This window comes from Saccostrea cucullata, unplaced genomic scaffold (genome assembly GCF_032062105.1).
Source record: "Saccostrea cucullata isolate Sc308-1 unplaced genomic scaffold, CSIRO_AGI_Scuc_v1 ctg135, whole genome shotgun sequence".
Lineage (NCBI taxonomy): Eukaryota > Metazoa > Mollusca > Bivalvia > Ostreida > Ostreidae > Saccostrea > Saccostrea cuccullata.
Genome location: NW_026933790.1, coordinates 528,150 through 554,964, shown reverse-complemented (window position 1 = coordinate 554,964; position 26,815 = coordinate 528,150). Strand labels below are relative to the sequence as shown.

The following is a 26,815-nucleotide window of genomic DNA, read 5'->3' as shown; positions in this document are numbered from 1 at the left end:
ACATTAACCTGTTGTGTTTGTCATTATCTCCTGACTGGTGCCACATTAACCTGTAGTGTATGGCATTATCCACTGACTGGTGCCTCATGAACCTGTTGTGTGTGTCATTATCCCCTGACTGGTGCCTCATGAACCTGTTGTGTGTGTCATTATCCCCTGACTGGTGCTTCATGAACCTGTGGTGTGTGGCATTTCACCTGACTGGTGCCACATTAACCAGTTGTGTGGTGCATTATCAAATGACTGGTGCCACATTAACCAGTTGTATGTGGCATTTCACCTGACTGGTGCCTCATGAACCTGTTGTGTTTGTCATGTGCCACATTAACCTGTTGTGTGTGTCATTATCCATTGACTGGTGCCTCATGAACCTGTTGTGTGTGTCATTATCCATTGACTGGTGCCTCATGAACCTGTTGTGTGTGTCATTATCCCCTGACTGGTGCCTCATGAACCTGTTGTGTGTGTCATTATCTCCTGACTGGTGCCACATTAACCTGTTGTGTGTGTCATTATCCCCTGACTGGTGCCACATTAACCTGTTGTGTGTGTCATTATCCATTGACTGGTGCCTCATGAACCTGTTGTGTGTGTCATTATCTCCTGACTGGTGCCTCATGAACTTGTTGTGTGTGTCATTATCCCCTGACTGGTGCTTCATGAACCTGTGGTGTGTGGCATTTCACCTGACTGGTGCCACATTAACCAGTTGTGTGTGCATTATCAAATGACTGGTGCCACATTAACCAGTTGTATGTGGCATTTCACCTGACTGGTGCCTCATGAACCTGTTGTGTTTGTCATTATCCCCTGACTGGTGCCACATTAACCTGTTGTGTGTGTCATTATCCATTGACTGGTGCCTCATGAACCTGTTGTGTGTGTCATTATCCATTGACTGGTGCCTCATGAACCTGTTGTGTGTGTCATTATCCCCTGACTGGTGCCTCATGAACCTGTTGTGTGTGTCATTATCTCCTGACTGGTGCCACATTAACCTGTGTGTGTGTCATTATCCCCTGACTGGTGCCACATTAACCTGTTGTGTGTGTCATTATCCATTGACTGGTGCCTCATGAACCTGTTGTGTGTGTCATTATCTCCTGACTGGTGCCTCATGAACTTGTTATGTGTGTCATTATCCCCTGACTGGTGCCACATTAACCTGTTGTGTGTGTCATTATCCACTGACTGGTGCCTCATGAACCTGTTGTGTGTGTCATTATCCACTGACTGGTGCCACATTAACCTGTAGTGTATGGCATTATCCCCTGACTGGTGCCTCATGAACTTGTTGTGTGTGTCATTATCCCCTGACTGGTGCTTCATGAACCTGTGGTGTGTGGCATTTCACCTGACTGGTGCCACATTAACCAGTTGTGTGGTGCATTATCAAATGACTGGTGCCACATTAACCAGTTGTATGTGGCATTTCACCTGACTGGTGCCTCATGAACCTGTTGTGTTTGTCATTATCCCCTGACTGGTGCCACATTAACCTGTTGTGTGTGTCATTATCCATTGACTGGTGCCTCATGAACCTGTTGTGTGTGTCATTATCTCCTGACTGGTGCCTCATGAACTTGTTGTGTGTGTCATTATCCCCTGACTGGTGCCACATTAACCTGTTGTATGGGCATCATCCAATGACTGGTGCCACATTATCAGTTGTGTGGGGCATTATTCCCTGACTGGTGCCACATTAACCTGTTGTGTGTGTCATTATCCCCTGACTGGTGCCTCATGAACTTGTTGTGTGTGTCATTATCCCCTGACTGGTGCCTCATGAACCTGTTGTGTGTGTCATTATCCAATGACTGATGCCTCGTGAACCTGTTGTGTGTGTCATTATCCACTGACTGGTGCCTCGTGAACCTGTTGTGTGTGTCATTATCCCCTGACTGGTGCCACATTAACCTGTTGTGTGTGTCATTATCCACTGACTGGTGCCTCATTAACCTGTAGTGTATGGCATTATCCCCTGACTAGAGCCACATTAACCAGTTGTGTGTGGCATTATCCCCTGACTTGTGCCACATTAACCAGTTGTGTGTGGCATTATCCCCTGACTGGTGCTTCATGAACCTGTGGTGTGTGGCATTTAACCTGACTGGTGCCACATTAACCAGTTGTGTGGTGCATTATCAAATGACTGGTGCCACATTAACCAGTTGTGTGTGGCATTTCACCTGACTGGTGCCACATTAACCTGTTGTGTGTGTCATTATCCCCTGACTGGTGCCACATTAACCTGTTGTATGGGCATCATCCAATGACTGGTGCCACATTAACCAGTTGTGTGGGGCATTATTCCCTGACTTGTGCCACATTAACAAGTTCTGTGCGGCATTTCACCTGACTGGTGCCACATTAACCTGTTGTGTGAGGCATTATCAAATGACTGGTGCCACATTAACCTGTTGTGTGTGGCATTTCACCTGACTGGTGCCACATTAACCTGTTGTGTGTGTCATTATCCCCTGACTGGTGCCACATTAACCTGTTGTATGAGCATCATCCAATGACTGGTGCCACATTAACCAGTTGTGTGGGGCATGTTGTGCCACATTAACAAGTTCTGTGCGGCATTTCACCTGACTGGTGCCACATTAACCTGTTGTGTGAGGCATTATCAAATGACTGGAGCCACATTAACCAGTTGTGTGTGTCATTATCCCCTGACTGGTGCCACATTAACCTGTTGTGTGAGGCATTATCCCCTGACTGGAGCCACATTAACCAGTTGTTGTGTAATTATCCCCTGACTGGTGCCACATTAACCTGTTGTGTATGTCATTATCACCTGAGTGGTGCCACATTAACCAGTTGTGTGTGGCATTATCCCCTGACTGGTGCCCCATTAACCAGTTGTTTGTGGTATATTCCCCTGACTGGTGCCACATTATCATTAACCAGTTATATGGGCATTATCCCCTACATGGCTGGTGCCACATTAACCAGTTGTGAATGGCATTATCCCCTGACTGGTGCCACATTAATCTGCTGTGTGTGGCTATGGATAGGGTACAATGATGTTACTATATGGCAAGTACTAATACACTTCCATTTGTACTAATGCACTATCATTTGTCAACATGCAGACCAAACAAAACATTGCTCCCTTGGTTATATTAGAGCACTTGCTCAAGAGTCGCTAAGTAAGCGAGTTGGTCCTTGCGTCATTGAATTGTTAGACGTGGAGACTGGTCAGATGAGACCTTATAAACCCATTTTGCAGTAGGTGCTGGTATTAAAAAGATCTCTCATGCTATCTTTAAAAAATGTTAGTTTACCATCTCCTGATTGACTGGCTAAAATGGCCCCACTTTAAAAAGTTGCCTTCAGTGTATTAGCATCTATTGATGTTGAAAATTTACTTTTGAACGCCAACGAATGAAAATGAGATTAAGCTCCGCCTATTCCGTGACGTAAGCGGTCCAACATCTCACTCAGAGGTCAAACATCGATTTTTTTTTTATGCCCGCTCAGCAAAACATTAAAAATGTTATACTTTTTTGTCCCCCGCTTTCGCGAAAGCGAGGGGACATTAAATCTCATTCGTCTGTCCGTCGGTCCGTCTGTCTGTCCGTCGGTCCGTCAGTCTGTCCGTCACAAAAACTTTAACCTTGCCCATAACTTTTGATTTAGTGGAGCTATAATTTTCATATTTCATATGTGTATTCCTTGTGATAAGACCTTTCTTTGGGTACCACCAAATTTGACCTTTTGACCTTGACCTTGGAGTTTCAACTACTTTTATTAAAAAATTCCAAACTTTTACTTTGGCCATAACTTTTGAATGGTAGGTACTAGGACTTTCATATTTCACATATTTATTCTTTGTGACAAGACCTTTCAATGAATACCAACAACTTTGACCTTTTGACCTTGACCTTGGAAATTTACGTACTTATGAAAAAACTATATCCTCAATCTAATTAAAATTAGATGTTAGATCCGCTCGCATACTCACTACACTAACATCTAACAACATCCCATTGAGGGTCACGTCAGAGGTCAAATTGTATCAACCAATCAAATCGTCACCTGCAAAATCATCGAATATTGTTGAAGTCTAGAGTGGTTCTGAATTTGTGTGACCCTCTATGGGATGTTGTTAGATGTTAGTGTAGTGAGTATGCGAGCGGAACTAACATCTAATTTTAATTAGATTGCTATATCCTTGACCATAATTTTTGAACGGTAAGGGCTACGGCTTTTATACTTCACATATTTTATTCTTGTAAAAAGACCTTTCATTAAATACCAAGAACTTTGACCTTTTGACCTTGACCTTGGAGTTTTAACTACTTTTAAAAAATTATAACCTTGGTCACAACTTTTGAACGGTAGATACAAGAACTTTTATATTTCACACATGTATTCTTTGAGGCAACACCTTTCATTGGATACCAACAACTTTGACCTAAGGACCTTGACCTTGGAGATTTACGTACTTCTGAAAAAAACTTTAACCTTGACCATAACTTTTAAACGGTAAGGGCTAGGGCTTTCGTACTTCACGTATGTAATCCTTGTGAGAAGACCTTTCATTGCATGCCAAGAACTTTGACCCTTTGATCTTGACCTTGGAGTTTTAACTACTTTTTAAAAACGTTAACCTTGGTCACAACTTTTGAACGGTAGAAACTAGGACTTTCATATTTTAAATATATGTATTCTTTATGGCAAGACCTTTCATGGGATACCAAAAACTTTGACCTATTGACCTTGACCCTAAAAATGATATCTTGCCCACAAAGATACCGAAAGCGGGGGACCACAATTCTTTGAATTTGCTTGTTCCGTATAGATTTGTATAGGAACAAAGAACTTAATTCGGTAATAACCAATATTTGCCCCCAAAATCAAACTTTGATTGAGATATATTTAATTAAGTTCTTAAACAGGGGAGTATATGCTGACTTCAAAGCAGTGAATATTTTCATTAATAATGACGCCATATGTTCGTAATGACGTCACAAACATGACGTAAATTTCAGTTTTTTATGAATTTTACAGAAAAATGTACATATTTCGTCGATATTTTGAGTAAAAGTCACCGAGCGCATGTGTGTTCAGGATCAATATTTTGATATGATGTGTAGAATGATAATATCAATGAAATATGTCAATACAGTTCCTGAACAAACTTGCGCTCTATAAATTTTAAAGCTAAAATTGTTGAAATTTTGTCCTCTTTCTGAAAAAGGATATAAAATCTGACTAGTTTGTGACGTCATAAAAACAAAAATTGTGAATACACTGCTTTTTCTGTTAATTTATATTTCTCATACAATTTATTGAATTCAGCACATTTCAGAAAGTTTTCAAAATTTGACTTTTGTGGGGGCTAATATATGCAATATACCGCATATAGTTGTCCCCCGCTTTTGCGAAAGCGAGGGGACATTAAATCTCATTCGTCTGTCCGTCGGTCCGTCTGTCTGTCCGTCGGTCCGTCAGTCTGTCCGTCACAAAAACTTTAACCTTGCCCATGACTTTTGATTTAGTGGAGCTATAATTTTCATATTTCATATGTGTATTCCTTGTGATAAGACCTTTCTTTGGGTACCACCAAATTTGACCTTTTGACCTTGACCTTGGAGTTTCAACTACTTTTATTAAAAAATTCCAAACTTTTACTTTGGCCATAACTTTTGAATGGTAGGTACTAGGACTTTCATATTTCACATATTTATTCTTTGTGACAAGACCTTTCAATGAATACCAACAACTTTGACCTTTTGACCTTGACCTTGGAAATTTACGTACTTATGAAAAAACTATATCCTTGACCATAATTTTTGAACGGTAAGGGCTACGGCTTTTATACTTCACATATTTTATTCTTGTAAAAAGACCTTTCATTAAATACCAAGAACTTTGACCTTTTGACCTTGACCTTGGAGTTTTAACTACTTTTAAAAAATTATAACCTTGGTCACAACTTTTGAACGGTAGATACAAGAACTTTTATATTTCACACATGTATTCTTTGAGGCAACACCTTTCATTGGATACCAACAACTTTGACCTAAGGACCTTGACCTTGGAGATTTACGTACTTCTGAAAAAAACTTTAACCTTGACCATAACTTTTAAACGGTAAGGGCTAGGGCTTTCGTACTTCACGTATGTAATCCTTGTGAGAAGACCTTTCATTGCATGCCAAGAACTTTGACCCTTTGATCTTGACCTTGGAGTTTTAACTACTTTTTAAAAACGTTAACCTTGGTCACAACTTTTGAACGGTAGAAACTAGGACTTTCATATTTTAAATATATGTATTCTTTATGGCAAGACCTTTCATGGGATACCAAAAACTTTGACCTATTGACCTTGACCCTAAAAATGATATCTTGCCCACAAAGATACCGAAAGCGGGGGACCACAATTCTTTGAATTTGCTTGTTCTTTCTAAAGGTATAACAATGTATAATGAACAGAGAGTTGGCTATCTTCTTTTAGGATGCATAAAATGTACATTAAAAATGGCCTTTGTATAATATCTGCAATATATGCCTATATTGAACTATGTTGTTTCCTCTTATTAAAATTTGGATTTATAAGTTGGCATAATAAAATAACAAACTCAGAATCTTCATTTGACATAATCCATGTAAACAGGTCAACATTGTTAAGCAGTATTAAATTGGGAAAGGTTTTACAGATTTTATTTAAAAATTCTCCTCTTGAGTCATTATAAAGTGGACATTCTAGCAAAAAAATGCAATTCATCCTCAGTTGGACTTAATTGAGGTGCAGTAACGACAGACTCTCACACCTGGGAAGAATTTCATTTTTACCACATTTATTAAGTTTCCGTATATATGCAAAAAAAAGGGGGGCTAAGCCTTATGTGCAAGCTAGTGTAGATGTTAAATTGGCCCCTCGTGATTAGGTGGGGTCACTATAGGGAATCAAAATTTACATTGAAATGCAATGTGTATAGATAAACTTTTTAAAAAGCTTGTTTTAAAGAACTGAAAAGCCAAAACTTAAGTGGAAACTTCATAAGGAAGTGTAGATTCTAAATTTTCATGGTCTCTGGTAGTGTAGATTAATTTTTGTTCAAATCATGACCTCTCTTTGAAGAAGTGGGACCATAAACTCTCTATGTAGAAGTGGGACCATAACTGACAAGCAGAGTTTTATATAGAATGTATATGTTTATTGGGGGGGGGGCTGCCACAGGACAGGGGGAGGGGTGATGCTACGTTCCTGTCTGAATCCAACATGTTTGTCTGTTACAAATCTATAAATTGGGCAGATAAATAATGGAATCAAAATTTCTTGGCAATATAAAAATCAACACATTATGTTTGAATTACCTACAAACTCTCAGGAAATTCAAACTTTGTTGAAAAATGCTGAAATTCCTAATAAAAAGTCCAAGCCTAACTGAGAATCGTACTAATGGAATCGTGGATTTAATGGCAATATGTACCACATGTACACAATGTGGCATACATACATGTATCTGCAAAGTTTGAGAGGAGTTGCGCCGACACACTGTATATAAATATTCGTGATATGGCCAAATTACTAAGTTGAAAAGTACTGAAAAATAATGGAATTGGAAATTCCTGGCAATATCTGCAAAGTTTGACGAAATTCTGTGCAGCGGGTACATGATTACATCTATTTTGACCTCTGATGTAAATCTTTTGCAGCTGACTGACGGACGGGTCAAAAACATATTTATCCCACGCAACTCTTTGTTTGGGGTATAAAAAGATTTCATTAGTTTAGGCGAAGAAATTGATAAAGACTAAAGACGCATGTCTGCTGTTAGATTCTGGAATGAGTGGAGTGACAACAGAAGTAAAAGATTGTGTATAAAATAATGACGAAAAATAACTAGGATACCTTGGTAACAAACTGATAGTGTCGACATGGGGATCTTACAGACGCTCCTAATTCTGTCTTTTATTTTAAATGGTATGTAAAAAAAATCAATTTCTAAATGGTCTGATTTGAATTTACTTCGTACCTAACCAATCGATCATGTAGATGGTTGTGATTAGACAATGTATAAATTTGCTAAAACTTCCCACGACACTTCTTAAAGTTGGGATAGGAAATTAAAAATGCAGTTCTTTCCCAATTTTTAAAGGTGGAAAGGTTAAAATGGGAGGCGGCTCTAAGGTATAAAACCATAATTTAGTAAATTTACCAACACTGAAAAAAGTTGGGGGATTTGAGGTGAGGGGTTGACCATCCGCCCCAGTATGTTAATACAATGTAGTTTATAAATCTTTCACTTTGATTGGAAGGATCATCAGGGAAAAACCATCCATGGAAACATCCCGTTCTCTCACCTCGATCTTCGACTCAACCCCCGAGACAACGCATAATTGGTGGATCCACCTCCATACCACATTACTGGCCTTTCATGGCCTCACTCCAAACCCACGACGGGTTCCACTTCTGTGGTGGGGTTCTGGTGGCGACCAAATGGATTCTCACAGCGGCTCACTGTCTGGACGGACAGAGGTAACCATGTGAGTGTGTGTGTATGGGGGGGGGGGTTCTAGAGTCTGACAGGTAGAGGCTAAAGAAAATTTATGTGAATCAACTGTGATCTGCATCTCAGTCGTAAATTTTCAATTGATTACCATACATAACACATAAATGCATTGGCCTCGGAAGCAGATTGAAAGTTTGAAGGGGGGGATTAAGTGAAAGAACTTTTTTTTCAAACAATACCACTTACCCTTTTTATTTTACCTGAACTAAACTTTTGAGAGGACGGGCTAATCCTACGCCCCGATGTTTAATGTCTATATAATGTCTATCTTGGGAATAAAGTGGGGAGTAGGTGGGGCTAAGCCCCCCCCCCCTCCCCGGTTCCAACGCCTATGAAATTAATTTAAGGTACATTGATACTCTGATAAGAGAGACAACTCTTAATGACACAAATGTCTATTATTCCTTTATAAATTTGTCATGTTTAAGTGTCTTTTTTGTCAAATTTTGCCCCGTAAGCCATACTATAATTGTTTGTATTTTATTCAGCATATACATTTCCTTTGAAAAATCATAAAAGTTTAAGAAAAATTGCATATGAGTGAGCAGAGGGTTTATGAACTTTAACAGCGATAACAAAATTCGCACTAAATTTAAAAAATATATCGATCAGAAAATTTGTTATTTGAAAGTGGGTGGGGGTTTGGGTGGGGGCTGTCTACTGTTCTCTGCAAAAAATTTCAAATTAAATGACTTTGAATTCAAATTTCTGTTGAGGACATAACCATAGTGACTGCATGTGCTTCTCTTTATATATATAGTGCTCAGTCCTTCCGTGTTGTAATGGGGGAGCATGACCTTTCAACAAACGAGGGAACAGAACAATTCAGGAACCTCAGCTCCATACACATGGTGAGCTTTTTATACCTCCTACTAGTCGGTGTAAAAACTCCAAGGGCTTATGCCATTTCGGCCATCTGATAATAAGGTTGCATCCATAGAATCAAGAAGTCTTTATTTATCATTCACGTATAATCAGACTACTATCTTTCGCAAGATTCATCTAAGCATTACATGAAACATATTTACACTATTTCAGAATCCCTTCTACGACATCCATCATTCCGATTTTAACTTCTACCTCCCTAACGATGCCGCTCTTTTAGAACTGAGTCAGCCTGTGGTAGAGAACCCTAACGTTCGAGTAGCTCTATTACCTACAAAGTGTGACGACTTCACCGGGCAGGACTGCTTTGTCATAGGCTGGGGGAAGACGCTGGGTAAGAATTTTTAAGATGATGCGTTAATTAAATTATATTTTTGCAGCTTGGTAGTTCAGGAAGAGCAGTGGAAAACGGAGAGCTTGAAAGGGTAACCATACTGAAAAAAAAGAGGCCTGGGGGCCACATCCATCGCCTGATCACTTTGGCAAGAGAATTGAAAAGCTAAAAAAAAAAATATCCTACCATCTGGGACTACACTATCTGATGAGCATGTTTTAAAATAAACATAACATCATAGCTTCACTCATCTTTAGATTTTCCCTAAATCCTGATGATCTGAACAAACTTGAACCTTCACTGGCTGAGGATGCTTCCATTCTCTCTATTGAATGAATGACCAACCATGGCTTTGTTGTTCTTCCTATATACTCCCTTGTGAAATCTGATTGCTAGAAGTGGCCAAAATCTTCCCCTTGATGAATCTATCTTGGTAAAAAAGATAATAATAATAACTGGAACTACTGGTGTGCCATGACCCTGGTCAAAGGTCATACATAGTTTCAAGGTCACCTGCAAAAAAGGTTAACCCTGGTAAACATACTATTTGGAAAAAAAATTGAAGCAAAGCTGAGGACAAGGAATTAAAATTTTTATAAAAGCTTCATGGCATTGACATAGCATATACTGATAGCAGCAGGACATACTGCTTGGTACTATTGTTTCTAATTTTATCATGGCTGTTTCCCTTTACAGATTCAGATCATTCCAATCTTCTTCAAGAATCCACCATGACGGTCATTGAAACCAATCTGTGCAGCACTACCTGGGGGAGCTACGTTTACTACGACAGTCTGTGTGTCATCAGCTATGGCAGCACACCCTGCTCTGTAAGTCTTCACTAGTATTTACAGCCAGTTAATACAGCTAAAGTGAATCAGCATGTTTGGCTACTTTGTTCTTCCCTCCCTTTCCCCCTGCAGTGTTCACAAACTTTTGTCAGGTTAACAATTCTAATATTTATGAGGTGACAGTAGTAAAACAAATGAATGTGTTTGTCTATTTATCCCCCCTCCCCCATTTTTCCCCTGCAGTGTTCACTAACATTTGTCAGATATTTTGCTATATTTATCTGTAGGGTGACAGTTAACATTTGTCAGATATGTTGCTATATTTATCTGTAGGGTGACAGTTAACATTTGTCAGATGTGTTGATTGCTATATTTATCTGTAGGGTGACAGTTAACATTTGTCAGATATGTTGCTCTATCTATCTGTAGGGTGACAGTTAACATTTGTCAGATGTGTTGCTCTATTTATCTGTAGGGTGACAGTTAACATTTGTCAGATATGTTGCTCTATTTATCTGTAGGGTGACAGTTAACATTTGTCAGATGTGTTGCTCTATTTATCTGTAGGGTGACAGTTAACATTTGTCAGATATGTTGATTGCTATCTGTAGGGTGACAGTGGTGGCCCCCTGATCTGCCTGGACCGTTCCCAGTACGTGATAGCTGGGGTGTCCTCCTGGGGAGACCTGGATTGTGGGTACCACCCCTCTATCTACACCAAAGTCTCGGAGGTCCTCTCCTGGATCCATGACATTACTAAGTAAATGTTGTGTACCAACACAGGGAAATGGACTAGTGAGAGACATGTATTTCTGAACAAATTTGAAGAATACGCAAACTATTAATACCTGTATCAATATACACATGTACAAGTATATTATAAGTATAGAAGTTTCAGGAATCATCTTAACTGTCCAATTAATTTACAAAATATGGTACAATGAAGAATTCTGACATAATTATTTCAAAACACTTCCAAATATGCACACTGGATCCCCCTTTTCTTTTCTTAATATTTTTTTCGATGAATTTTTAGAACAATATTTGATGAGTAAAAATAGGCATGTCAAATGATAATATGTGTCTACTTAAAAAGAAGTCCAGGAAAGTTGGTAAAATCATATGTATTTTAATGAAATACATAACAGACTACATGTACTGGAAATAAAAATATAAATACATGTAATGGATCTCAGTTTGAACTCAGATATTAACAAAGCCATATAATTATTGCCTGTGTAAAAAAAAATTTCAGATCTCTTCTAATGACTTTTCAAAACTTGAAAACATTTCTGAATTGGTAAGGACAACAACCAAAAATATGTTTTTCATAATATGGAGAATTTATTGAATAAATTAACAATATATAAATAGAGCAAAATTATTCGCTTGAGAAATAAATATTTGTAGGACAAAAGAAATATGCATCAAAGTGAACAATTTGGTAAGGGGGACAATCTCAGGCCCTCAAGTTATACACAATCAAACAGTGATAATAAATCATTCTAAACTCAACAAAACATGTCTCCCTCACTGGAAAGGAAAAAGTAGAAACATTATCACAGAGAAACAGGGCAGTGACTTTCTATACACACACTTAGGAGGTCAACATTACTGCTATATTGCGAAAAATTTTAACCTGTTACCACTACATTTCTTCGAAATTTCGGGTGATCATTTCTGCTACATTTTATCAATAAGACTATATTGCCAATTACAAGACATAACTGCTACATATCAAATCAGTCAGCAATGCCACTGAATATAAGTTCAATTCATAAGGATTCATTATTAGAGATTTCCAGACAACAGTTCCTCATGCAAATGACCGTCAAAGCTCTACCAATTATGTTGAAACTGTTTGTTTTATCTAGGAACAATGTTTAGATTTAAAACTTTTGAAAGATTTTATGAAAAATATGATTTTAAATAAAAATTGAGGAAAAAAAAAACATCCTGCTCAGTCTTTCTTTCACCTCCTGTGGATAGCAGGGGGTATAGGTCTTATGCATGTATAAGTTGTAATTTTCATCATCTACAAGCATAGGCTGCTGGCTAACGAAAGAGTCGATGTAGCTGTAATGTTTACTTTGAAATGTAGCGGTAATGAGTGTGTAGCAGTAATGACAATTTTGAAAATCTAGTGGTAAAGATATGCATCCACACACTTAACGAGAATCACTTTACAGAAATCTACAAAGTTCTTATGCATTTGATAGCTTTTCATGATTCTTTTGGAAAACAAAAATAAAAATCCCCGTGTTTCAGGACACTGTGTTACTGTATAACAATGTACACTAATAAGTCCATTTCAATCTATGACAGATTTGAATCATAAAATTTGTCTTTTACTTAATCCTAAATCTGAAGAGAAAAATAAATTAAAAGATAAACAAACTGAATTAAGTTATTAAAGACTTGGGAATCTACTAGGCCTATAATGCACTGATTTTGATATGTAACAATGAAATAAGGAACTTGATAAACATGGCATTTCTTCACATTTGGTGCAGGCTCAAGAAGGAAAAGTGATGCAATACACAGTCTGTTCTTATATTTCACAGAATAGTCTGTTTTTCTACTTCACAGATACCCAACATTTGTTTTTTTTATCTTCTCTCTATCTTAACTGTATGTCTTCATTTCATTCTTCACACAGGATTTGAATGCTGACCACTTGTCTTGGGTGTGCATTAGATGGGACTGAAAAATAAAACATAAAATGATGAATCTGGCAATACCATTAGTAAATACCATGCAATAACTAAATTCCTTGCAATCTGACACTTCAATGCTACCATACATCTCTTAGCAAGTAAACTAGATCATAAAAAAATAATAATGAATGCTAATATTATAACTTAGAATGAAGTTATAATAATAAGAAAATCATGGAATATGTGCATATTTATTAGAATAAAGATCTTTTTTTTTTGTTTCAATTGTGTTTATCAGATGGGGACTTCTTCATTTCCTCTTTGACTGTTCACAATTTAGCCAAGCCATGGCACAGTATATTTGTGTACAAAGATTTGTAGAAATTATTCTAAACTATGATCAATTTTTAAACCAAGGTAAGCTATTGACAAATAAGTTGATGTTTGAAGGACTTCAACAACCTTGTTAAATGTTACAATCCCTATAATGACCTTGTTTGTAAACACATCCTATCCTTGCATCATATGTTTAATTCCATTTGTTAGGCAATTCCTTTTCCTTCTTTTTTTTTTTTTTAAAAAAAAAAAAAAAACTAAATTTGACTACAGAGTACTCTATATGCCCACACAAAACAAGGCACTTACAGAGAGTGTGACCAGTCAACAAGGGGGACTCTCTCCTCCTAGTCACCTGATCAAATCTCCATGTGTTTTTTTGTTTTTTTTTGTTTTTTGTTTTTTTTTTTTTTACCTTTTCATGATTTGTTTTGCATACTGATTTCAGAGATTGGTCATAATTCATTATCTTCACATTTTACACCAAAATTGTAAGGTGAGCATTGATTGAAAAAAATCCACTTATTTATCCTTATCATCAACCACAGCAACAAAGTTCATTAGGATAAAAAAAACAACCCAGATGTATAGAAATGTAAGCCTTGGTGTACATAATATATGTCAATTAGTTTTCTATGAAATTGCTTAATCATGCAATCAGTAAACTAGTTACTGTTGGAAAAGTACTATTCTGACAGAATTTTACAGGGACCTCTTCATTTAGTTATTATGGTGACAATTAACTGTCATGTAAATCAAAACACAGAATATAATGACCTTAATTTTGTCTTGCATTATTTATTTTTTAATTAAATCAATAAGAAAATTTTGCTCTATAAATATTGCATGTAGTTGAGGGTAACATTAATACTTAATGTTTTATAGAAATGCATATAACAGAGAACCATGCATGCAGAATTTGGTGCTGTCAAACTTTTTTGTAATATGAACCGCTGCCAAGCAATGTTGACTGTTGCTAAAGTTCAATCACACTGGAGGGCATGGTTTCATCAATCAGAGGGGAAACAAATGTTTCTAAACAAATCAGATTCTACAAACTTATAGGAAAGTATTTTATAGAAAACCATACATCCTGGAGTAATCTTGTTGAATGCTTAGTTTGATTGAAATTGAACTTGTACTTTAAGACGAGCAGAATTATGAAAAAAAAATTTCATGATGAAAAGACAAACAGCTGGATGGTAACTTCACCGTCACACAAGATTTCTCGTCTTTGACCAGTAAAGTTATAAAATATGGATTTCACTGTCGTGATCCCGTGCCGGATTGGACAAAACAAGATGGCGGCGGGAACAAATCGAAAAGGTAGGTACCTGAAATTTCGGTAAATACCCCCCGTTAACCGTCAGATATGCTTGATTCAAAGATACTGTCGAATACCTAGTAAATTGCTTATTAGTGTGTTTAATTGCTACTTATCCTATCGTCTCTTAAACTTGGATATTTAACGACTGAAGACTGCAGAATTTCTCCAACTGAGTTTGAAGCGGCGTGGAGTTGTTTTTTTCTTCGATTTTGACAGTTTTATGCATCCAGCAGCAAGAGTGTGGCTAACAAACGATACTTTGGAGTAATTCTGACCCGCTGATATATGTTTATTTGTTATAACCCATTTTATTACAAAAATATTTCGATTTAAAAATGTTGACATGTGCTGGATTGGAATCGGTTAATTTTAATGGAAATTGTGCCGGATTAGACTGCATTTTTGGTGCTGGATTGGATGATGTTCATGATAGTCATTTATGTAATAATTTTTTTCTCTTTTATTTTTTAAGCTATGGATGCATAGTTCAATGAAATACCAGGAGGAATTTAATAAAGCTTATATAAGCATCTGCACTCCGGAGTTTTGTAAAGATGACACTTTAAAAGCACATAAGAATTGACCATGAAGCAGCAGAGAGGTATCGATGCATTATCTACAGCAGCTGCTACAGGTGGAAGTACATCCTACGACGGTACATATTCATCAAAAACAGGCATAGAGAAATTCAGAAAGTCCGAGGAACAGACACTGACCAAAATATTTTTAAGGTCTTAGATAGGTATATCTGTGATCATTTGAAATTCAAAACAATTGTACTGATTTCTCTCATTCATATTGTTTCAAAGATTTTTTTTAATATTATTTTAAATTCTTTCACGCATTTTACTTTTATTGTTTGTTATATCGTTAGACACAAAAATGTTCATGACTGTTATTTCATTAAATTTTATCGAAAAAATGTCCGAAATTTTCTTCGTCTTTTTTTTAATATCTCTTCCCCATAGTAGATAAAGGAATGCCTTTGTCACCATTGACACTTTTTTCTAGCAAGTTACTATTTTACCAAAAACTATTGTAAACAATTTTACGGTAAATTCATTGTTCATTTAATTTGCCGTTTATAACAGAAGAAACATTTTGATTTTGTCTTCTGAAATACAACCAAATGTGAAATTCTAGTATTCTACTCGATCATGTTCATGGTTTTGTACAGTACATCCACGTAGCATCGTTTTTGAAGGGGGAGGGTGGGGGCAGCCAGAGAAATTTCAAAGCCAACTTCTTTCAGTAGCAATTTTTTATACTACATTTACCTTATATCACAAAAAGTTAGGGGCCATCCAGCTCTTCAATGAACATTTACTACAGCATAAGTAATGTTGTCTCAGACTTATTAGTTTCAACTTAATTTTAATTCATCAAAAATTAAATTAATTGCATTACTTAAAATGTAATATTTTACACATTAACTACGAAAGATTTGAACTTAAATTACATCGATATCGGGATCAAAATCAAAAATTAAAATACTAAGTAGGCTTAACTTCGAAAATAAAGAACACATACACATTTTATTTAAATGATATGTTTATTATGTTAAACCAATTTAGAAAAACATACAAAAATGCAGTTTATATGCATTAAATTTTACTAGCGTACTCTAAAGCACTCTCTTGTACTAGCGTACTTAGGTACTCTGTTAAGTAGGACCGAATTTAATTTCGCCAATGACAAACTCTCGGGCCTTTCCTACTAGCAGTCTAAAAAAAACCCCGAATACACATGTACTACATAGACGCCATGACAACCCCCCTTTTCACAAACTTTGAAATAAATGTTGGAAGTCCTCTTATCTGTGCAGTTTGAAGTTTAACTTTATTGACTGTAATGATATTACCTAAAATATACAAGAGAAGGGACTTCTAAACCCTTCAATCCTATATTCAATAAACAGGAAATGTATAAATTTTTAACACCCGTTGATGATAATACATTCGAGGCTGTTTTTCTGACCTCTGACGGAAAGGCCCTACTAAGTAACATGATGCGATTTCGAATTTCGCCTTATGTGCATGGTGAAATTCTCGTATGCTTAAGGGTTTTGTGGACGATTCCTCTGGCTTACTAACGGCTCCTCCTTTCCTTTTTTTTCTGACCCACGAGCTCTTTGAGGTTTACCAAAACAGTGGTCTCTGTAAAAGAAATATGGGTACAATAAAATTTGAGATAAAAAGAAACAGGGGAAAAAAGATTTTTAATGGAGGGGGGGGGGGGGTGACCATAACCGAATTCGGTAAAATAAGGCCAGGTAAAATTAATCTTTAGATTCTCATCCTAATTTGCTAAAAAATTGGGGCGGGTGGGCGGATTTTATTTTTTATTTTTTACAATTATTAAATTATAAGGATCAACAAAACATGGATGCCTCGTACACATTCTTTTTCATTATGTTAATACAAATATGATTAGATTTAATTCTTTTCATATTCTTTTAAATATTCAAAGAAAATTCTTGCTTTAAAAATTAAATATTTATTGTTAATTAACAAATTATCAAGTACAACATTATACGGCACACCCTGAACGAAATGAGGTGGGAATACCGATAAACTGTGTGTGCGTGACTTAAAATTCTTATTTTGCAAAATCTATATAAATGTTCTAATAATTATTCTACTGAAAAATCTAGGCCTTCTCTAAAGTCTGTTTAGGAAATTTTTGTTTTTTTTTTTTTCAAAGCAAAATCACACACAGCTGGAGATCGTTATATATAACTTGACTAGGTGTCATTTTCCTCGTCTATTTTTACTTAGTTACAATCTCTCTAAATACTTGCTCCTGTCAGTGATGGTATCTAGATGTGTTTATGCTATTTTTTCTTCTCTGTCTTCTCTATACTGACAAATTATCTTTTCCTTACATATTTAAACTGCTTTTATTGCCGATTTTCTCCATTCTTCACATGGCTCCTTTGCTATAAATAGCGACACGCGACTTTTAATACAGACGGGAGATAACTCTTAAACTTTGACCCAAATTCTTGCTGAATAAAAATACATGAAAATACCTTTATTAACACCCAAAAATCAAAATAAAAAACATCGGGGCGGGACACTTTGAGAGGGGCGGGCGGGGATGAGAATCTAAAGATTAATTTTATATGGCCTAATCTATATTATTTAAATTTCTCCTTCTAAAATAAGTTATATTTCATTTTTTCATTTATATTTCATTAAACGATGCATCCATATCTTAATAATTAAAGAGAAAAAAAAAGTTATTACATAAATGACCATAATAAACACCATCTAATCCAGCACCAAAAATGCAGTCTAATCCGGCACAATTTCCATTAAAATTAACCGATTCCAATCCAGCACATGTCAACATTTTTAAATCGAAATATTTTTGTAATAAAATGGGTTATAACAAATAAACATATAACAACGGGTCAGAATTACTCCAAAGTATCGTTTGTTAGCCACACTCCTGCTGCCGGATGCATAATACTGTCAAAATCGAAGAAAAAAACAACTCCACGCCACTTCAAACTCAATTGGAGAAATTCTGCAGTCTTCAGTCGTTAAATATCCAAGTTTAAGAGACGATAGGATAAGTAGCAATTAAACACACTAATAAGCAATTTACTAGGAATTCGACAGTATCTTTGAATCAAGCATATCTGACTGTTAACGGGGGGTATTTACCGAAATTTCAGGTACCTACCTTTTTCGATTTGTTCCCGCCGCCATCTTGTTTTGTCCAATCCGGCACGGGATCACGACAGTGGATTTGGATGTATGTAAAAATAAATATCCGGAAAACCCTTTTAGCAGTAATATTATTCTTAAAAGATTGATCCAATTTAAAAAGTTTGGAAGAGTGTAGGAGTGAGAGAGTAATTCACACAGTGGGCATTACATGTAACAGCAATGCATCTCTGGCAAAGGTACTTTACTTAGGGTGGGGGAAAGTTAGGGTATAGGCCAGTGATTTTTAGTGCTAGTCAGCACCATCTAATAATGATCTGATGTTAGGGTGACACCTTGATGGTGTAATCCACACTATGTGATGAATAAGTTTAACAAACAAAAAAGAGTTATTATTGATAAGGTGATATTTGTTAAACTTCAATTAAACTTAGGTATTACTCACGGCTAATTGCTATAAATTAAATAATTAACATGAAAATGATTACATAGATTTAACCTAAATAGAATTATCCTGTTGTCACAAGAAAGCCCAACAGACTGTATACACTACAAAAGAAATCATTCATACTAGATCTAAAGGCAACAATGAATAAAAACAAAAAATAATCATCACTCAAGTTTTTTTTTTCCAATACCAGATTTTCATACTCCAAAAAGAAAAAAATTAATAATAATATGCTCATTATCCAATAATAGTTTATTCATACATGCCAACTTTTGAAAATTCCCATGGGGGATTTAGCGCGTGACGACAATTTTCAAAGCTCTAAATTCGCGACATTTTGTCGTGAAATTAAATGATAATGAAATTATCTTTTTTTAAATTTATAATATTTGATACCACTTATTAATACAACTAAAGGATTAATTTAACACAAAAAAAATAATTAAAAAAAATTTTAAAAAAAAATGTTTTTTTTCCAAATTTGAAATATTTTTGCTAAAATAAGTGCCTCTCTCATTAAAAACATGATTTTTTTTTCTACCAGGACACATAATTTAGTGAAAAATTGAAAATTGTACAACTTTTAAATCATTTTTTTTCAAAGGCTAAAAAATATACGAGGTTTTGATACTGTAAAGTCCTGTTTCTGGAAACATTTTTGAGATTTTTTATTTATATTTCAATTAATTAGAAATTCTAATAATTAAGGTATTTAATTTACTGAAATTTATACCACCTATCCAAAGGAGAATTATTTTTTTTTACAGTCATGAAATTTGTCAGGCTTGATGGTGCCATGTGGGTATTTCCTAAAGTCATGCACTTACCTAAAAAATATTACTTTTGGGAGAAGGAAGGGAAAAGAAATTCTAATTGACATACACTTGATTGTTTCATCTTAATTTCATAATATTTTAACTGGCAAACTTTACAATATTTTTCATTATAGGTAGATAAAATCAGCATCTATGCTTTGTATTTTCTACTTTCATTTTCAAAAAACGATCTCTTTGGATTCCGATTTTATAGTTTGATTAGTATTTCATTGTCTTTAATTTATGTTTTTAATAAAATGACTAACAATTAACACGTTAATCTATGTGTTTCACCTTGCATACCCCTTAAAACTGACAAGATAATCCCCTAATTGCCCCAAGCTATAAGCTACGGTTGCACCTGGACAACTGCATGCGTTCAAGCGTGATGTGATTTCCTGTGGCTAATTAACATTGTTAAATAAACAATGAAACTTATCTAAGTGCATTGAATAAACAAGTTTGACATTGTTATCCCGATTGTCAAAATTCAGCAGTAGGCATGGTAGGGAATCTTTTATAATCAGAAATTTTGGTGATTTTTTCAAATCGGGAAATTAGGGCAATTTTTCTTTCCCGATCGGGAAGGCGGGATGAAAGGGTAAAATCGGGAGGATCCCGCCTAAATCGGGAAAGTTGGCATGTATGTTTATTCAGGAAAATGTTAAAAACTTTGTCTTTTATTTTACTTTCAAACTCTAAAATATCTTGTTCTCTTGATGCTCCAGCATGTTAGCGGTTCACGATGAGATACTTTTGACTTGGCGCCGTGTATATAAAAGTAGCATAGGGAGGTTAAACAAGACTCTTACTTGTATGAGTAGTTCTCTTGAGTGATGATTCATTTTTAAGAATTTACTTATGGATTTTGAATGTAACCACTTAGAGAGCAATAATTCTATATCTTAATATTTATTCCCTAAGTGTATACAGTCCTGATATTTTGAGTTTACAAACACTATTTACCCTGGATCCCCTGTGTAGGCGATCCTTCATGATCGAGATAAACTCCATGTAACTGAGATGTCCATCTCCGTCAGCATCAAAGATGTTAAACACGGTGTCAACCAGGTGGGGACTCAGGTTAGAACCCGTACACACAAACACCGCCCGCTGGAAATCCTCTGTTAACAGAAAAAAAAACAAATTACAAGTAAAAATAAAAGTTAGCCGACTTCTTTTTTCCACAATCACAAAAAATACTTGAAACATATATCATCCAATTTTGTTGAATTATTTAAAAGCTTAATTTGAAACTGTTAAGTTGCAGGCCTTGAAATCTAGTCATCAAAATTGAACAAGATGTAAGACAAGCCCATCTAAAATTCACACTCAATTCACTGTCCACTTCAAATTTTCTCTAGATTACACAAGTTGTGTGAAAAGACTGACCCGAGCTACTTGGTAAATGCTATTCAAACAACAATTTTAATTTAAATAAATATATGATATCCATATTCACCCCACATGATCCCAAATATACTGCATTTGTTTCAAACATTATTTTTTGGGAAGAATCTTTCTTTCTCCTGAGCCTTTTGTTTTAGTTACCTTTGGAAACAGCTTGGTCTGCATATGTGTACATCTTCATTGCTATTGTGAAGTCATCTAGGGAGTTCAAAAATTCACAGAATTTCCTAAAATCCTCAAAGGTAATGCCCTGAAAGATTAGAACCATCAAAAATAAGCAAATCTGTCTGCAATAAAAAAAAAATGCATGGAGATGATCAGTTTCAACAGCAACCCTTCAATAACTTGGTGAGTTACAACTTAACAAGAGGGTTCTTCGATTGAAAACTTTTTGTGACCAAGCTGATTTAATATACCCGGTAGGTAAAAGGCTGTCAGTTCCTCAGATTCTGAGGATCAGTATTTTTTGCTGAATCAAATATTTTAAACAATGGACAAGAGCCATGGAAGATTTGACTAACAAGGGAAAAAAAGTTTTTTCTTAGAGCATGATATTTTAGTAAATATGAGATATTATCAACAAATTTGTTTGCATGTTGAAATGTTTGGTTTTTAAATCCAATCTTTATTTGTGTTAGAAATATTGTGAAATACTGTCCTGGAATTTTTAGTTTCCATCAACTTATATTGTCTATAATGAACAACTATGAATAAGATGAGAATGAAGAAGCAAGTGGTGTCCTACCAGCGCTTATAAATATTTTTATGAGTTACTCTTTCTAACTGAGGAGCACACATCCTTAAAAATAACATAAATATAATAAAAGACAATTGATTGTAAGACCTTTTCACTTGGGACCTTCGTCTTGACGCGAGTGATACACTGCTCTATGTCTGATCTGTCTAACATGGTGTAGCGTAACAGAATCCGAGCGAAGTCTTCTTCTGATATTGTGGCCAGACCCTTAGAGAATTCCAGGAACTCCAATTCTATGACCTCAGACTGAAGATTCTCCATAAATCTACAATTCAGTGAAAATTTAATAAGGGTTATACCATTTAAATATGTGAAATTCAAATAAGATAAGTATGTTTACAATGAATTAATTTTATAAAAGCTTTTAATTTTGTGAATTATGAACCCATGGATAATAATAGGCAATGTTCATATATTTCTTTAACTGTAGTTAATACAAGAAATATTTTCTTGCAAATAGCTGCTAATGTTTGCAAAATTGAAGTAAAATGAAATATAGCTACAAGTGATCTACAGTAATCAAAACATAAACATCAAAGAAAACAGGGCGCACTTCGACAAATGTTTTATTTATAAATGAAGGCAACGTCTCACACTAAATGCATAGGTTATGTACATCATAAGTGCACATCCGTGCAGGTGAAGTCATGGTAAGATTAATAGTTTTTGGGTCAGCTAGGTGATACACCAAAAGGATGTCGGGTATATTTTGCATCCCTGGATGCAAGTTTGGTCCAAACAGGCTTTACAGTTACTTTGGAATGGACCTGCTCCAACGATTTGAATTTGGACACTGATGTTATAAAAGAGGCCAGATCCAGAATATGAAGACTGTCTGATAATATGCATCTTTAGATCCATCATCCCTGGAAGTTTGGCAGATTAAGGTCTTATGGGTACTTCAAAAGCTTTAAACTGGTCAATCATCCAGAAAATGTACGTAGGATAGATCAGAATTTCCAACCAAGCCTGAAGGTGAGTATCCATAGATGTCATTTATACAGGTTTGGACCAGGTATGGTTTCTCTAGTTACTTGGGAATGGACTTGCTCATACAACTTTAACTTGTATTCTGAGACCGGGGTTTTTAGCATAAGCTTGTCTTGACTTTGACATCATGAGCTAAAAATGAACAAGCAATGTGCGACAGTGATTACATTACCTGTGGAAATCTTCGTATTTAAGGACATCCTTTCCTTTGGAACCGAAAAAGTGGACCATAAGTGTAGTGTCCTGAACTGGTTCCACGGACTGTCAAAGGTACAACATAAATCATTACAAAAACAGGTCTTAACAATCAACACCTTTACTATTCTATTAATTTACGGACACAATTTTCCAAGAACCAGAGATAAACAGATTATATGATATCTGTGATGAACTCTTGTTTGAAATAAGATTTTCTAACAGTTAATATATTTCAGCATAACTTATCATCCTCTCTACTTATAATATAAACAAACACTTAAAATTAGTTTTGAATTATTTTATAGAATCATTTTCATATTTATTAACAAAATTTTAAAAATATTTTGATATACATTAGTATCAAATTCAAAGTCGCAACCAAAATTAACTTGCATTCAACAACACACTTTAAGGTTAATAACACTGAATGTAAGTAGTTTACTTGAATGAAATTTCCGAAAGCCAAAAGAAAAAAAATGCATTTTATCAAGCATTCAAAAATTACTTTTTAAAAGACAAAAACAAAGCAAACGTTCTCAAAAATTCTTTGCTTAAAAAAAAAAGAAACAGGCCTTAGCTTGTTTTATTATTTAGTTCATGTAAACAAACATTATTTAGTTCATGTAAACAAATAGAGACAAGAAGTGGGGCTTGTAGCACATGGATTGGCTGAATCAAGAGCAAGTAAATATAAGGAATAACTGTCAGATTTTTCGAGTTCATGACGATGATCAATGAATTGGCTCGAGTGAAAATTTTATGCATAAACGCCATTGGCGTTTATGAAATTATCATGCAAGCCAATTGATTAATCACATCATGAAATCAAAAAATAAATTATTCCTTAAATACCTCTCTGATAATTGCTTGTTACTGCTTGCTCACATAAAAGAAATTTTATAGAAGAAAAAGAGCAAATTTTCATTACCCTACCTCACTGCAGAATTGTAGCATTATTGTTTTATATACATGTATGTCCTTGACCATAACACTACAGATCCTGTAATGCAAATGTGGTGTAATTTATGGCGCAAGACTTTCTGAGCACAGTTGGGGATACATTTCTTCACTTTGCAGCACTGGTCATTCAACTACCTTTCATTATCTTATTCTACACATGACCTGTAATTTTTTATCCACCCTTTAAAGTCATCTCTAGAAACCAATAAACTTCCTTGTTTTGATTTTCTGCCATACAAAAAAACAAAATGAGAGTTTACTGGTCTGAAAAGCCGACTATAAAGGGATAGGAGGTTGCTAAAACATACAGGTTGGCAATAAAATATGTGTAGAGTAAGTAAGTGAAAGATAGTTGATTGACCAATGCCAGAAATAACAGAACTTATCCCCAACAGTGCATAGAAAATTTTGCACCAGAAACTGCACCATATTTGCATTACAGGGTCTGAATGTTATGGACAGACTTGTATATAAAACAAAAAGGCAAGCGTTCTGCATTTATACACTAGTACCCTACCCTGGAATTCATAAAAATTTGGCAGGGGTCAGGAATTTTACAAATTTTGTTAAGGGAGATATGCACGATATACTTATCTAAATGCTTGCTAGAAGGGGAGATTTTTTATTTTAATACTAGTATTGCAAACTTTTTTGGCCATTTTGGTTCCACCCACAAAGTCCTAAGAGTTGGGACCCATGGAATTCACTTTTTTAAAATCCCTTTATTAAATTTTAGGTAAATTTTTCCAAGAAGTTTCAAAGGAGAAGCTGAAAATTTGAAAAAATAAATGGCTAACTGGCTAAAAACAACAGACTAATGCTGGCAATGGGTCCCTGAGAGACTTGGGGGATCGCCTAAAAAGCAAATCAAACAAGTCGAAGTTGTTAACTGCTGCTTTTTAGCAAGATCAGTATTTTTAGCCATTATCAAGCTTTCAACATATCTTTGTCAATTAAAAATAATAAACAACAATAAAAACAAACAAATCTTGGCAACATTGTGTTCTTCATATGTCATATCATAAAATAAACAAATCAGTTTACTTGTAAACAATGAACGATCAAAATAAAACACAAAACAACACTAAATTTCTTTGTTTTTTCTTCCATTAAATTAAATTCCAAACCTTGCTAACTGGGTTGTCACTTTTGGGTTCATCTTCTTTCTTACTGAAAACTTTTTCAAGCTGGAAAAGTCATATTTTTAAAACATGTTAGCAGGAAAAATCACAAGCAGCATATTACATGCAAAAACATCCCACAGAAAATCTCAAACAAAGCCAAACTAGATAATCTATGCTTAGGTTAGGATTGAGACAAATGGGAGGTTACAGTAATTTCAATATCTTTTCATTCTAAAAATATTTATCACAAGAGAGGACTTTATGTTACAATACAAACTCTTTCAGTAAAGTATGTTTAACTGTCTGGTAAATTTCAATAAATTAAAGAATTTTAACAATGGATTTCACTCCTAAATAAACTGATTTCACAATGACTTTTTATCATATTTACATATAAATGTAATTGTTTATGACCTATTTAGTATTTTTCCGACTTTGTCATTGAGTAAAATTATGTTTTTTTATGCCACGTTCAGTACACACTGAAGTGATGGGAACTACAAACGACACAAACAAACAGACAGACAATGCTGAGGGATTTAAGGGTATAAAGGATTAGGCCAAACAATGTGCTGCGTGGTCACACATGCTAACAAGTCTATAATCTGTAACATTCAGTTTTAACTGTGCCAGAATCCTTGTGTCTGTCAAGACTTTCACAGAATTTCATGTATCGTGTTATTAATGGATGTATAGTAATGTGCTAAGAATCTTACATAATCTTATCAATAATACAAAGAGAATGCCAATATTTCTTTCCAAACATAATCACTTGTACTTTTGCATTTTTTAAAACTATTACTGGCATTAAACACATAAACATTACACACAGTACATTAGCTGTCTTCTGGATTTTTCATGCATTATCTACTGCAGGATAACACAAGCCATTGCAATTTAGTCCTGAATTCTTGACTTAAACAGTTCAGTCATACAACTTCATATGAATGTAAATGTTTTCCTTATTTATGCAGCTCAACTCTATGAAACATACAATGTACTGTGTAATTCATTTGTTAGTCTAGTATTTACTTTATTATAAACCATAAATATGTCAGCCAGTTAGACCATAAGAGGCCCATGGGTCACATCTCTAACCTGCGTCACTTTGGCCCTGGTTTTTTTTTTTTTTTTTTTTTTTACTTTTTTTTTGTTACTGGTAACTGCCTTTTCTAAGAAGATAATTTTAAATTTCAAACCCCAGCTCATGGAAATTGAAAACATGTATCTTTATCTGAACTTTAATGAGATATGCTTGAGAAAAAATTTTTCTAGTGACTCCACCTCATTCTTTCTGTTGGAAGTGAGCATGGTCCTTTATTTGTACAAACTTATTTCCCCTTCACTCAAAAATATTTTTTGTTTTGAAACTGGCCCAGTGGTTCTGGAGAAAAAAAAAAGAAAAGGAAGTTCACAAGAGGACACTTTTGAAAAAAACTTTGACTCAGGTGAGTTTAAAAAAAACGTGCCAAATATATTTCTTAAACTTGACTGACATAACTGAGTATTCATCACTAATATATTACCTGGTGGTATGAAAATATAACTGAATTGTCTAAGTGTCAAGAAATCAGGA

At 35.2% G+C, this 26,815-nt stretch overlaps 2 protein-coding genes across 4 annotated transcripts in view; one reads left to right on the top strand and one right to left on the bottom strand.

Moving 5' to 3' along the window:
* Window positions 1-7,802: 7,802 nt before the first annotated feature.
* On the top strand, window positions 7,803-11,338 carry LOC134239368 (chymotrypsin B-like). Its single transcript, XM_062721547.1, has 6 exons — window positions 7,803-7,944; window positions 8,280-8,499; window positions 9,294-9,384; window positions 9,572-9,752; window positions 10,449-10,582; window positions 11,155-11,338. Exons 1-6 carry the CDS (start codon window positions 7,899-7,901, stop codon window positions 11,305-11,307), a joined length of 825 nt encoding a protein of 274 aa, XP_062577531.1. The 5' UTR covers window positions 7,803-7,898; the 3' UTR covers window positions 11,308-11,338.
* A 527-nt stretch (window positions 11,339-11,865) lies between these two features.
* Window positions 11,866-26,815, bottom strand: part of LOC134239362 (calcium uptake protein 3, mitochondrial-like) — a 47,990-nt gene continuing 33,040 nt past the window's right edge. For 2 of the 3 annotated variants that reach the window (XM_062721538.1, XM_062721540.1), the window contains 6 exons: window positions 25,243-25,302; window positions 23,130-23,218; window positions 22,055-22,232; window positions 21,352-21,460; window positions 20,767-20,924; window positions 11,866-13,246 (listed from right to left, as the gene is read on the bottom strand). In XM_062721538.1, the coding sequence (XP_062577522.1) occupies window positions 13,169-13,246; window positions 20,767-20,924; window positions 21,352-21,460; window positions 22,055-22,232; window positions 23,130-23,218; window positions 25,243-25,302 (672 nt within the window). In that variant the 3' untranslated portion in view covers window positions 11,866-13,168. The remainder of the gene's footprint in view (window positions 13,247-20,766; window positions 20,925-21,351; window positions 21,461-22,054; window positions 22,233-23,129; window positions 23,219-25,242; window positions 25,303-26,815) is intronic. The other variant, XM_062721539.1, reaches the window with a different exon arrangement.